Raw genomic sequence first — 15,277 nt, 5'->3', positions numbered from 1 at the left:
TCCCTTACCCATATGCCATTCTCAACTAGATGGGACAGCAAGGAGCTATTGTGATTATGTTGGGGGTGGGCAGGCGGTTCTTGAAAAGGCGAAACAGATATAACAAAATCGATGTACTTGACACATAAAACAGTTCTTCACTATTTAGTATTAATTTTAGATGCAGATCAAGTTTGATAACCAGATCAATACTGAGGGCGAAATGGCTTAGTGGGAGGATCACTGGGAAGGAGACTGGGTATCAGGAGACCTGCAGTGTACTTCCATATCTGCAACTAATTAGCAACAGAGCAAGTTACCTAACAAGCCTCAGGTTTCTCATTTATAGAATGTGTATTATATTACCTGTATTATCTTGGGGATTGGAGTGAAGCTACAGTGAACTAATGAACATGCAATGTTTTATAAACTGAAAGCGTAACACAAATGTGAAATTAATCTTTTATTACAGTAGTCCCAAGAATATCTGTGTATTAGGTGGGATGAAAGGCCAATACTTAACTCTTTGACATCAATTTAGTTCTGTTCAGTTCTATTTTCTAAATAGGGAAATGCATATTTTAGGAAATTTTGTTTCCTAAACAAAATTTGGGCTTTCAAGGTAATAAACTTTAGTAATCAGGACGGTTCTCTTATGTATAACATTATATTCCTTAATGTTGGGCTTTCAAGGTAATAAACTTTAGTAATCAGGACGGTTCTCTTATGTATAACATTATATTCCTTAATGTTGGAAAATAGGCATTATATATTTCATTTTAAAAAAGTAACTGGATATTTTTTAAATAAATAAAACAACCATATTTTTATTAAAAAATATTTTTCAGAACTACTGTTCCTGAGGAAGAACTAAGTCCAAAGATACTAGCTTTGCAGAATGCTCAGAGAAAGCGAAAAATAGAACATGATGGCTCACTTTTTCAAGCAGTAGGAATTGTAAGTGTGACAGTATGCTTGCTTTTCTATTCTAGCTAATGTGCTATTTCTAAGTTAGACATATAGGTAACTCCTTGTATCTTCCAAATACTAATGTTACGTTTCCAGAAGTTATACATTGTTTTTTTTCACTTGTACACACTCTTTCTTAAAAATACAAACATTTAATGAATCCAGTCTTGGTATAAAAATTCCAAACACTAGAGACGTATTTTGAGTAAGTACAGTTCTCCCCTCATTCCACACCCAGTGTCACCACCAAGTCTCTTTCTCTTCCCTTTAGGTTACTTTCCCTTCTTACCCACAGAACAGTCAGTGCTGGTGTAATCCATACTGATATTTTCAGACCAAATTAACAGGAAAGCATTTACACACGTAGCTGTCATAATGACCAGCAAATGAATTCACCATAGTAGTATGAAGAAAAAGAATTTAAAATAACTTAGGGCAGTATTTAAGAATCTTGCCCACATATTGTTAGCAAACTTACACTGATTTCAAAGTTTTGACTTAAAAAAAATTCAACATAGTAAAATTGAAATAACTTTACTGTTTTTAGGGAACATTATTACAGCAACCAGATGATCGTGCAACTACTACATCACTTTCTTGGAAACGCGTAAAAGGATGCAAATCTAGTGAACAGAATGGAATGGAGCAAAAGACAATTATTTTAATACCCTCTGGTTAGTTTATTCTTTCTGCCCTTGAACATCACAAAGAGAATTAAAATATATGAAACTTTTATTTAGGAGCTTTACTCCAATTGAGAGTGATTTTCACTCCTTAGCAGGATTAAAAAGTAAGGTTGCATTTTATTTGATCAGTAATAGCTATTTCAAGATGGAACTATGAATTTTTAGTAATTATCTTTGATCTGAGTCTGTGTGCTATCAATATTGAATAGAAGCTGAAACTTGCACATTTTAATGCCTTTTTCTAAATTGGTTTATCACGCCTTTGTGCCTTCAAGGTATCCTTTAAACATTTGTGACATAGCACCAGTAACAATTTTTTGCACTTTCTTGTTTACACGATTGTGGTTTTGCCTAATAGACTAAAACTCTTCTAGCGCTTATTTGCCTTATTTTCCCCAATACCTAGTGCATAGTGGCTGTTTAATAATATTCATGGATTAGATGAATAAATACTTAAGTATCTTTGTTTTTCAGATTTAGCATGTAGACTGCTGGGGCAATCAATGGATGAGAGTGGATTACCACAGCTGACCAGTTATGATTGTGAAGTTAATGCTCCTATACAAGGCAGCAGAAACCTACTGCAGGGTGAAGAATTACTCAGAGCTTTGGATCAAGTTAACTGAGCTTTTTCATAATCTCATTCCTTTTTTTGGACACTGGTGGCTCATTACCTAAAGCAGTCTATTTATATTTTCTATATCTAATTTTAGAAGCCTGGCTACAAATACTGCACAAACTTGGTTAGTTCAATTTTGATCCCCTTTCTACTTAATTTACATTAATGCTCTTTTTTAGTATGTTCCTTAATGCCAGATCACACACAGCACATTTTCACAGTTCTTTGGTATTTAAACCATTGCATTGCAGTAGCATCATTTTTAAAATGCACCTTTTTATTTATTTATTTTGGGCTAGGGAGTTTGTCCCTTATCGAATTATTTTTAATAAGATGCCAATGTAATTTTTTTTAAGAAGGCAAGTAACCTTTCATCATGATGAGTTTGAAAAATTTTTACTCAGTTTTTTCACATTTTACATAAACAGTAATGATTTGCCAGCAGTACATGGTAGCCACAATTGCACAATATATTTTCTTAAAAAAATACCAGCAGTTACTCATGCAATATATTCTGCATTTATAAAACTAGTTTTTAAGAAGAAATTTTTTTTGGCCTATGAAATTATTAAACCTGGAACATGACATTGTTAATCATATAATAATGATTCTTAAATGCTTGTATGGTTTATTATTTAAATGGGTAAAGCCATTTACATGATATAGAAAGATATGCATATATCTGGAAGGTATGTGGCGTTTATTTGGATAAAATTCTCAATTCAGAGAAATGATCTGATGTTTCTGTAGTCACTTTGCCAGCTCAAAAGAAAACAATACCCTATCTGTAGTTGTGGAAGTTTATGCTAATATTGTGTAATTGATATTATACCTAAATGTTCTGCCCACCATGTTGGTATAAAGGTATTTTGAGCAGATTGTGAACAAGAAAAAAATCATGCTTTGTTAGCAAAATTGCCTAGTATGTTAATTTGCTCGAAATTTGATGTTTGGTTTTATGCACTTTGTCGCTATTAACATCGTTCTGTTTTCATATAGATTTCAATAATTGAGTAATTTTAGAAAAGCATTATTTTAGAAATATATAGTTGTCACAGTAAACATCTTGTTTTTCTATGTGCATTGTACAAATTTTTCATTCCTTTTGCTCTTTGTGGTTGGATCTAACACTAACTGTATTGTTTTGTTACATCAAATAAACATCTTCTGTGGACCAGGCCCCCTTTGATCAGCTTTTATGTTAAAATAATATTTGCTTTAACACCTCCAACTCATAATATTGTTTACCAACAGTTTAAGTATTTTATGAATATTACATTACTCTTGTTTATTTCTACATTTATCGTATTGCCATCACCTTAAGTTATACTGTGTCCCTAAATGTAATGTTAAATAATAACAACCCGTAATGTTCCACTGTGAAAAGTATGCTTTTAGAAAAGAAACTTGTCATTTATGAACCTTTAATTTATTAAAGTAAAACAAAATTTTAATGTTCTAATATGAATGGGATGAATGAAGCAAATCCTGAACATTATAGTTACATAATGTTGTAAGGGCTAGAAAGTTCCTCTAAAGCAGCAGTCCCCAGCCTTTTTGGCACCAGGGAACGGTTTTGTGGAAGACAGTTATTCCACGGATGGGGGGGTGGGGGATGGTTTCGGATGATTCAAGCACATTACATTTATTGTGCCCTTTATTTCTATTATTATTACATTGTAATATATAATGAAATAATTATGCAACTCACCATAATGCTGACAGGAGGAGGAGCTCGGGCTGTAATGCGAGCGATGGGGCGCGGCTATAAATACAGATGCTTTGCTCGCTCACTTGCCGCTCGCCTCCTGTTGTGGGCCCGGTTCCTAACAGGCCACGGACTGGTACCAGTTTGTGGCCCAGGGGTTGGGGACCCCTGCTCTAAAGATCTCCAATCTATTGTCACTCACAGATAAAGAAATTTAGACCTCAAATGATAAAGGATTTGTCCAAGCCTTAAAGGTAGTAAGTGGCAGACCGAAGATTTAAACGTAGGTCTTCTGACTCTAATATGAAACTAGAAAAACGTTGCTTTGTTTTTGTCTTAATGATACTGTATATTTAAAATTTTTTTAAATAGCTTTTTTTCCCTATATTTTTTAAAATGAAATAGCGTTATTTCTTTTATGATTGTAAAAGTAATACATTCCCACTTAAAATATAAAAAATCAGACAGCACAAAAAGATATAATAAGAGACAGTGAATCCCTGCTCCTAGAAGTAACAGCAGATTATTTTTATGGACAAATTACATAGGCAGTGCCAGAGCCTTAGGCCCTGTATCCTGAGGTTAGAGGAACAAAATATCCTGGACAAAATTAAGCCACAGATCTTAGGAGGCTGTTTTTATCTTAGAATGAAGAAAATCTGATTACAGTTACATGAAAATATGGGAACAAAAGTTTACAATATTAAGACTCAATCTGTTTTTAGGGGCATATGCATATTTCACTGCAAATACTATGATCCAAAGTGCTTCTGCATTTAATTACAGATAGTAGTAGAGGTGGTATTTTAGAATAAAGTAGTTGCTTAATATTCCCAGGTTGAAATTTAAAATTCTGCTCATTTTGTTAGCAAATTAACTTAAGCTGAAATCTAGAAGTTGATCGTTTTCAACTATTAGTTAATGGTCAGATCTGTAATGACCACGAGTAGGAAAATGACTTGTGGAGCAATGATTTAGATGAGAAAGCCACTTTAAAGGATGGTAAAGCTGGGAGAAAACAAGTATCCACCCCTTGGTCATTCAGAAAATAAGTCCCCTGGAGTGCTTGAAGCTGTTTTAAATAGCAGAACCAGCCTTTCCTCCCAGCATTGTGCCAGCCTCTTTGAGACCGTAACAAATGTCTTTATAATGCCTTTAGCCAAGTATAGCTCTACCCCAGCAGCTACAGTCCTGTATTGTCTCCCTTCCTGATGAATGCCTATACTTCTTCCTCTGGCAGTGCTGTGAGTGAATGACCCACACTATTATTTTCACATCTGAAAAAAGTATGGCAAAGGAGCTTAGTGTATTTTGTTCATTTGTTCTAAGCCTCACTATTAACTCTGGAACTGAAAAAGATTTCCCCAGGGAGCCTACCATTGGTAGGTACAACTTCTTTTAGATTAGGAGTTAAAATGAATCTAATGTCTTACGTGCTATATGCTAGACTTTGTGCTAAGCATTTTGCATGTTATCTCACAATCTTCAAAAAAACACTATGAAATAGTACCTGTATCTCATTTTGTAGATGAGAAAACGGTCTTGGAGAGATGGCCTATGATTCAGAGTGTCTGAGCTGGTGAAGTGCTAGCCAGTCCAGTAGAACCTTACCCCTTTTCCCATTAACTGTTTAAATGGCAAATAGAAAGCAATGAGGGTATAGGGAACTGAGGGTGGGTGTCCCTTGATGGTAATGAAATCATAGAGGACACTGAGGGGATGTTCTATGAGAAGAATGGCAAGGCAAATGGAAATGAATAAAAGAGGTGTTCTGGTGCTATTTAGTGGGTTTTGAGTTTGAGCTAGAGATTTCGGTGTGTGGTTATGGAGACATTAACTCAGGTAAATGAGGTGGTATATGAAATGCACGTTGATAAACTATAAAAGGCCAGATGAATAGATGGTATGGTTCTGTCAGCACTGTTTGATTTAATAGCATGCTAGACACGTTTATTTTCTTTTAAGTTTGTATTAACCTCACAACTACCATTCTAAAGTTTGATTTCCCCCTACAACCTCTAAAATGCAAAAATGATGAACTTAAAGTTACTGGCTTTGCAGAAACCTCAACATTCCAAAAGTTCAAATTTCCAATGTAGCAACGTCAAAAACAAGTTGCAAATACTACAAAATCTTTTTTTTTTTTTAACGGTGTTTGGTTAAATAAAACCTTTGCAAACATGTTGCTATGTGGAATCAACAAAAATGTAAAAAAAAATTTTACTGGGGTGTTTTTTAAGTCTGCCACTAACCACTTTGCTCATATTTCCTCCCTTTAAATAGCGCTGAGCCTGTTGTCCCAGATCATTTTACAGAGAATTGGTTCAATCTGTAGGATGTGAAATGAAATAGTCTCCCTGTAAAACAAAAACTACACCTTACCTCTACCCTCCTATGAACACCTTCGGAGCTTTGTGTGTTCACATCTTTCAGAGGTTTGGACATAATTTTTATTCTTACCTGTAGTGGACGGCATTATCCAAGACGCTGCTCAGACACCCGATCTCCTTGTACTATTTAATTTCTTTTATTCCTTTGTCTTGGCTCCATTCCGGCACGGAGAGGAAAGACAGGTGCCTGAGAGCGGCAGTGACCAGACCCTCAGCGGGGAGAACCGCAAGGATGCGGAAGGGACCGGCACCACTTCTGTCCCTGGCGCCCTGTTGCCTACATGATGACGATGTGAAATGTGAGCCGCCCGGAGAAACTTCTCCAAACCCCGCCCGCCGCGCTTCAGGCCACGCCCCAGTACGTGCTGTGGCTCAGCACCGCAGCCCCGGCCCCGCCCGCGGCCGGGGACTGGGGGCCGGCGCGAGGCTGCAGGAGTGGCGCGTGTGGCTGCTGCTCCGGGCTCCCGCCTACGTGTGGGAGCGCATGTGGAGGCACCGCCACCGCCCGGCTTTAGAATGCGCGCGCGCGCGCGGACGGAAGGGCCGGCGGGGGCTCGTGGGCCCCGCGCTGCCCTTTGTCTTCCGTGATCTGCTCGCTTCGGCTGCCAGCCCTTCCTGAAACTTGGCCGTTTTGGATGTTGGAGTTTGGAGGGCGGGGGGAGGTTTGAGGGAAGGAGAAGTGAAGTGTTGCTGTAGGTAGAGCTGTCTTCCGAACTCCCAAGCAGATGCTTTGGAGTGTTAAGCTGTGCTCTGTAGAACAGAGAAATGTCGAGGGGTCGCCTAACAGATTGCGTAGCTACGCAACAGTTTAAAAAGATTAGTCCTATCTACTAATCTTACCAAAAACAGAGACGTTGTGTGTACATTTCAACATATTACCCCTAAGGCACTCAAAGGCTTCGTTATTTTAAATAAAGCACTTTGAGATATGCTTGATTAAGTAATTAAATGGAAACTTTAGCTGCCCTGGGTGGGTTCTTATTGTTGTTGGTTTGTTTTGTTTTTTCTGCTTGTCGTGTTTTTTGAATTTATTGTGTGTCTGCACCCTGAGAATCCTTTGGGAGAAGATAATCTTTTTGGAAAGAAGGGAGGTGAGTTTGGAAAACAGAAAAGCTTGGGGCATTAAATTTAGTCTCCTGTAATTAGGTTATGATTGCGCAGTTTGTTGTAAAGTACGGAGCCAGGTATTGTTTAGAATAAATAACCTCGCTTTTGTATATACAGCTGACTACATCTTATATTTTATTTTAAATTGTTTTTTCAGGAAAATTCATTGTTGATGTTTTCTCAAATAGAATTTCCTAAAAAGTAGAACATTAAAAATTCTCTTTTAACATTTAAAACAAGTGGCCGAGGTGTTCTAAATATTTTTTTCCTAATAAAAACTGAACTGTAGCCTCAGTCACCGTGTTTGTGCTTAATTAGATAGGTGTTATTTAGGGACAATACTACAACTCTTTTGGTCTTATGGATGCTTAATAAATCATTGTAAACTCGTGATTCTTCACGGAGGAGAGCAGGCCAGGGGATTGGAGGAGTAGGGTTCTTTAATGTTAATCACAAAAGCATTTTTTTAAATTGAGAAACATCATATATAGCCTGACAAGTAGTCTAGGACGCTGTTAAGTCATATTTTTTAGAGATCTTTTAAATATTAAAACATGAAACATTTTTATGTAGAGATCCTTTCCATATATTTCTGGATAATATTACTGGCTCTTTAAAACGGCTTTTTTTTTTTTTTTTTAACGGTTCCACACACAACTGCTTATGACATACTCTAATAGGAGTACTGGACAAAATTTGGGGTAAGCCATTATAAGCTGTTGCCTAATTCTCCAGCCTACTGGTAGAGTATTTAAAGCAAAAACCTAACTGAAGTAAGCTACGAACATCGCAAATTAGTGAGGAGCCAGCACAGCCTGGGTAGGTGCTTTACTTGTAGGCAAATTCAACTGCAAGTATTTGCCATCCCTGTGAACTTCACCTTTAGTCCTTCTGCTTTCTTACTTCTCTTTCTTTTTTTCAACGTTCTGTGCTAATTTATGCATGTCTTATCTCCCCTACCAAACTCTTAGTTCCTTCAGAGTGAGGTTCCCATCTGATTCATCTTTGATTGTTCCTAAAACCTTGCACTCTGCTTGCACAAGGACAACTCACATGATTGAAGGTAGGAGAGGATGTTGTGTGACAGAGACCAGAGAAGAAATGATCAGAGGAATGGAATGGGGAAAACAGGACCATTTTCTAGCTCTTCCAATGAAATCCATTTATTCAAAGAACAATTACCGAGGGTTGACTGAGTCTAAGATATTTGTGATGTTTTGAATGTTTGTGGTCCCTCAGAATTCATATGTAGAAATCTTACCTCCAAGATGATACAGTATTCGGAGGTGGGGACTTTGGGAGGTGATTAGGTCATGAGGGTGGAGCCTTCATGAATGGGATTTGTGCCCTTGTTGAAGAGGCTCCAGAGAGCTCCATCACCCCTTTGTCCAAGTGAGTATACAATGAGAAGTTAGGAATCTGCAACCAGGAATAGGGCTCTCACCAGCTAGCACTAACCATGATAGTATTCTGGATTTGGACTTACAGACTCTAGAACCATGAGGAGTAAACTACCCAGTTTATGGTGTTTTGTTTTAGCAGCTTGAACAGACTAAGACAGGGTTATTCTGAGACCTGTAGGTGATAGAAATATTCTAGAATGTGGTGCCTGCTATCAATGGGTTAATTCCCATTCTACGAGGTTCTAACACGTTCAGCTATAATTGGGCAAACACAAGTGAAGTTTGTATTGGTCATTAAAGATGTTCTAAGTCATCATTACCTTACCTAGAGCTATTACCAAGGTAATAACTCATTATCATCATCATTACCTAGAGTTACCTCTAGCTTGATAGTCCATGTCCAGGCCAGACTGCTCCCCACAGGCACGTCAAGTCTGGCCTCCCAAAAACTAACTCCTCATATTACTCAGCCATAAAAAGAAACGAAATTGAGTTATTTGTAGTGAGGTGGATGGACCTAGAGTCTGTCATATGGAGTGAAGTAAGTCAGAAAGAGAAAAACAAATACCATACGCTAACATATATATATGGAATCTAAAAAAAAAAAAATGGTTCTGAAGAACCTAGGGACAGGATAGGAATAAAGACGCAGACATAGAGAATGGACTTGAGGACACAGGGAGGGGGAAGGGTAAGCTGGGATGAAGTGAGAGAGTAGCATGGACATATATACACTACCAAAGGTAAAATCGATAGCTAGTGGGAAGCAGCCGCATAGCACAGGGAGATCAGCTCGGTGCTTTGTGACCACCTAGAGGGGTGGGATAGGGGAGGTGGGAGGGAGACGCAAGAGGGAGGAGATGTGCGGATATATGTATAGCTGATTCACTTCGTTATACAGCAGAAACTAACACACCACTGTAAAGCAATTATACTCCAATAAAGATGTTAAAAAATAAAAATGATGAAAAAAAGTAAAATCCTAAAAAAAACAAGAACTAACTCCTCATATGCCCTCTAAATGGCTCTTCCTCCTGCATCACCTGCTCAGTGAATGGCGCCACCCAGTCTCCAAAATCAGAGCCCTAGACAAAACTTGTCACTTTTACCCTTATCCACCACAACCAGTCTGATGCTGTCCTTTTCTTAAATGTTCATTATGGAAACTTTTGAACATGTACAAAAGTAAAGAGAATAGTATAATGATGTCAAAGTGTCTCTGCAGTTTGGGTTCTTGGGGAAGTAGATTCCAAGATGGAGATTGCAGGACATTTATCAGGGAGTGTTTTAAGGAAAAATACATGGACAGGAAAAAGCAGAAGTGGGCAGAGGGAGAAACTGAGCTAGATGCAGTCCCAGCAGAGGCTTTCAGCAGCCACATGGGAGGTGTGGACCTGGGATAGCCCTTGAGAAGGGTACCAAGTTACAGAGAGGGCTGAGGCCCCTACAGTGATCAGTCATTGAATGTGGGCTTCCCTGAGAAGAAATGACCTTTAATGAGGGCGCTTTTCTTCTGCTGAGACAACCCCCAAGCAGGACTGACAGCTGAGGACCACCTGCTGCTGCACTCCCAGCAGCCAGAAGAGTAAGTCATTCCTGAGACATCTGGGTGCCTTATCCAGCATCAGCCGCAGTACCAGCTTCAAAAATCTCAACTCGTGGCTTTTTTCATCAGTACCTTTACGCATCCCTCCCTTCCCCACCCATTATTTTGAAGCAAATTCTAGACATCATATAATTTCATTTGTAAATAATTCAGTATGTATCTCTAAAAATTATGTTCTTTTTTTGACATACCGCAATACTATTATTACACCTAAAACTTTAAAAGTAATGCTTTAGTGTTATCAAATCGTCAAAGTAAGTGACACAGTCTTTTTTTTTTTTCTAGGTATTTAATTGACACCATTCTCTACATGTCCACTAATACAGCCTCATCCTTTCTTGCCTGGGTTTCCTATACCTCCCCTGTTATCTGCCCCATCCCTGCTGCACTGCACTGTTGCTAAACCAATCTTCCTAAAACAAAACTATGGTTATGTTATTTCCATACTTAAAAATTCTGAATGTAAAATAGTAATTGTCCTTGAGGGGTGGAGTATCAGAAGACTTTTACTACTAATAAATTCTGTATCTTTATAATATTGTATAGGAAATATGATTACTTCTGTTAACAGAAAAAATTTTTTTTAAATATTCATAGCTATTGATTGTCTTTAGCTGATAGTTCAAATGCTTTTATATTTGGGATTAAGTCCAAAACTGAGGATCTGATACACACACACACACACACACACACACACACACACACACACACACAGAAACACCAGACCTCTAGACCAGAGAACAGATCATTTATTATTCATAGAGCTTGTTAATTCTGGTTCCCTGGTGCCCCAATTCCCCACAGGCTACACAGTGAGGGCCAGATATTCACCTGTATGTGCAGCAGGGTTTGTACCACAAGAGAGGAACCCTCAAATTATGAGACTTGGAGCGTACATGCAGCAGCTGGCACATTGCCCATCTAAGGAATGTAAACAAATTTCTCTGTGGGGAGGGGAGAAAGGAGGGTCTCTGTCTTTCCTTTACAGCCTTGAAATGCAAGCAAATGGCTCCAGGGGAGATAAGTCTCTAAACATCTTCAGAGTTTTCTGTCTTTAGGACTTATATTCAAGCATCTTCACTCAGAAGGCTCAGAATGTACAAGAACACTAAGAATTTCGGGGGTGGGGGGGCGGGAATCTGCCAGCACAAAGCATTCCAGACCTTGGGATCTCCTGCCTATTTTTCCAAATATTACAACTTTTTTCTTTTGCATCCAGTGCTGAAGTGATAAAACTTCCTAACATTCTCTCTTCCTCTTTGAGCATTTGCACTTGCTTTTTTTCTGCATCAGCAGCACTCTTCCTATTTTCATCTTCATCTTCTTAATTCTTTCCCTGATTCTTCACAATTCAATTCTACTTTAGAAAGCTTATCCTCTCAGGGACTGGTTAGGAGTTTCTCCTAGGTGTTCCCATGTTGTGCTGTGCTCACCTCTTTCATGTTTATCACACTAAAATTTTAATTATCTTCTTATTTATTTATTTTTTTTTTGCGGTACGCTGGCCTCTCGCCGTTGTGGCCTCTCCCGCTGCGGAGCACAGGCTCCGGACGCGCAGGCTCAGCGGCCATGGCTCACGGGCCCAGCAGCTCCACGGCATGTGGGATCTCCCCGGACCAGGGCACGAACCCATGTCCCCTGCATCGGCAGGCGGACTCTCAACCACTGCGCCACCAGAGAAGCCCCTTAATTATCTTCTTGAGGTGAGTTGTTCTACACTAGATAGTTGAAAACCTGAGTTGCCTTTAAATGCATCCCCAGGAAAATGGCAGTATGAGGAGCCCTATGGACTTACTACCCCGTGAAACAACTATAACTGGTGAAAATTTTAGACAACAACAATTTAAACTTTCTTGAAATTGTTTGAAGGGAATACAGCAGATGAAGAAACATTTATTCAAGAAAACCTACTAAATCTTGTAGGAACAGCAAGAGTCAGTGGCACCTGAGCCATGACCTGCTGCCTCCCCCACCCTGCTCAGTATGACAAATCTCCACTCTGGGCGGGCATGGCCAAGAGGGTGGAGCTCACTCTTCCCCCAGATCTCAGTAAAAATGCTATGGATCTCCCTGGGAGAGCCAAGCTGCCAGCATTTCTCATCCTCCTTAGCTTCATGTTGCAAACGTTAAATTCCAGATAAGTATGTCCTACAGATTGGAGAGATTAGGAACTCCTTTCTTCCTTTCAGACACTGTTCATAGGACAGAGGCCCTATCCCAGATTCAGGAGGCTATGAGTGCTGGGACCCCAGTCACCCTTGCCCCAGCTCACATGGGGGTTCCACGCCAGGAGAGGCAGCTTGAGAGGCAGAAGCTAATGCCCCCTTCCAGAACCCTGCTTATAAAGCAAAGGTATCACTCTGAAAGACATGGCACACAGTCCCCATTCCCAGCTTGAGCATTGGCTCAGAGCTTTTTGCCCAGGAGGAGAGAAAAGTCCACTAAAACAGAGAACTCTGAAGTTCTTCCCAGAGGAACTGATTTTATTTGGAAGAGTGTGAGAAAATTCAAACTTCAAGGTGCTCTTGAAAACAATGCGTATTTTGGTGGCAAGTAATTAAGAGGAGGCTGGTAGCTCCATGCAGCAAGAAGCTAAACTGCAGACCAGCTAGTTTACCAGAGAGAGCCCGAGAAAGAGACAACTAAGAAGAGCCCTCTGGGATCAGAACAAACCTCAAGACTGCATTCAATGGCCATCTCTGCAAAGGAACCTAAATATAATTGAACTCTGAAGCAGTTCATGCCCCAGGACATTGTCAAAAGCAGTAGAACATTGTCAAAAGCAGTAGAACAATCAGCTGGCATTTAGTGGAGTCTACTAGCTGGGTGTGATACCAAAAGAGGCAGACAGCTTAACAGAAAGACCAGGGCAAGAGACAGTCAAAGAGAGCCCTGCTAAAACCACTATCATCACACTGTGGCTGTGTGCATAGGCTCAGGGAATTGATCCACATGCAGGAAAAATTATAAAACTTTACTGATGATGCTAAAGATTACTTAAATACTTATAGGATAGGGAGACTCAGTATGATAAAAATGTTATCCTTCTCAAAGTGACATGGATTTAATGCAATTCAATCAAAATCCCAATGGTACTATTAGAGAAATTCGACAAGTTCAATTTAAAATTTATGTGAAAAAGCAAAGGTCCAAGAACAGTCAACATACTCTGGAAGAAATATAGCAGAGGGAGGAACACTCCCAAACTCATTCTACAAGGCTACCATCACCCTGATACCAAAACCAGACAAAGTTGCCACAAAGAAAGGAAACTACACGCCAATACCACTGCTGAACATATATGCAAAACTCCTCAACAAAATACTAGCAAACAGAATCCAACAGCACATTAAAAGGATCATAGACTATGATCAGGTGGGGTTTATGCCAGGAATGCAAGGATTCTTCAATATACACAAATCAATCAATGTGATAAACCATATTAACAAATTGAAGGAGAAAAACCATATGATCATCTCAATAGATGCAGAAAAAGCTTTTGACAAAATTCAACACCCATTTATGATAAAAACCCTCCAGAAAAATAGGCATAGAGGGAACTTACCTCAACATAATAAAGGCCATATATGACAAACCCACAGCCAACATCATTCTCAATGGTGAAAAACTGAAACCATTTCCTCTAAGATCAGGAACAAGACAAGGCTTTCCACTCTCACCACTCTTATTCAACATAGTTTTGGAAGGTTTAGCCACAGCAATCAGAGAAGAAAAAGAAATAAAAGGAATCCAAATTGGAAAAGAAGAAGTAAAGCTGTCACTGTTTGCAGATGATATGATACTATACATAGAGAATCCTAAAGATGCTACCAGAAAAATTCTAGAGCTAATCAATGAATTTGGTAAAGTAGCAGGTTACAAAATTAAAGCACAGAAATCTCTTGTATTCCTATACACTAATGATGAAAAATCTGAAAGAGAAATTAAGGAAACACTCCCATTTACCACTGCAACAAAAAGAATAAAATACGTAGGAATAAACCTACCTAAGAAGACAAAAGACCTGTATGCAGAAAACTATAAGACACTGAGGAAAGAAATTAAAGATGATACCAACAGATGGAGAGATATACCATGTTCTTGGATTGGAAGAATCAACATCGTGAAAATGAATATACTACCCAAAGCAATCTACAGATTCAATGCAATCCCTATCAAACTACCAATGGCATTTTTCACAGAACTAGAACAAAAAATTTCACCAATTGTATGGAGACACAAAAGACCCCGAATAGGCAAAGCAATCTTGAGAAAGAAAACGGAGCTAGAGGAATCAGGCTCTGGGACTTCAGACTATACTACAAAGCTGCAGTAATCAAGATGGTATGGTACTGGCACAAAAACAGAAATATAGATCAATGGAACAGGATAGAAAGCCCAGAGATAAACCCACGCACATATGGTCACCTTATTTTTGATAAAGGAGGCAAGAATATACAATGGAGAAAAGACAACCTCTTGAATAAGTGGTGCTGGGAAAACTGGACAGCTACATGTAAAAGAATGAAATTAGAACACTCCCTAACACCATACACAAAAATAAACTCAAAATGGATTAAAGACCTAAATGTAAGGCCAGACACAATAAAACTCTTAGACGAAAACATAGGCAGAACACTCTAGGACATAAATCACAGCAAGATCCTTTTTGACCCACCTCCTGGAGAAATGGAAATAAAAATAAACAAATGGGACCTAATGAAACTTCAAAGCTTTTGCACAGCAAAGGAAACCAAAAACAAGACGAAAAGACAACCCTCAGAATGGGAGAAAATATTTGCAAACGAAG

General features: G+C 38.9%; 1 protein-coding gene across 2 annotated transcripts in view; it reads left to right on the top strand.

Moving 5' to 3' along the window:
- HIF1A (hypoxia inducible factor 1 subunit alpha) overlaps positions 1–3,431 on the top strand; it is a 42,077-nt gene extending 38,646 nt beyond the window's left edge. The window contains exons 13-15 of one of the 2 annotated variants that reach the window (XM_065870856.1): positions 828–936; positions 1,496–1,622; positions 2,109–3,431. In XM_065870856.1, the coding sequence (XP_065726928.1) occupies positions 828–936; positions 1,496–1,622; positions 2,109–2,260 (388 nt within the window). In that variant the 3' untranslated portion in view covers positions 2,261–3,431. The remainder of the gene's footprint in view (positions 1–827; positions 937–1,495; positions 1,623–2,108) is intronic. The other variant, XM_065870857.1, reaches the window with a different exon arrangement.
- Positions 3,432–15,277: the final 11,846 nt, after the last annotated feature.

Source organism: Phocoena phocoena, chromosome 2 (genome assembly GCF_963924675.1).
Source record: "Phocoena phocoena chromosome 2, mPhoPho1.1, whole genome shotgun sequence".
Classification (NCBI taxonomy): domain Eukaryota; kingdom Metazoa; phylum Chordata; class Mammalia; order Artiodactyla; family Phocoenidae; genus Phocoena; species Phocoena phocoena.
The sequence above is the reverse complement of the archived record's forward strand: the minus strand, read 5'-3'. Positions and strand labels throughout refer to the sequence as shown.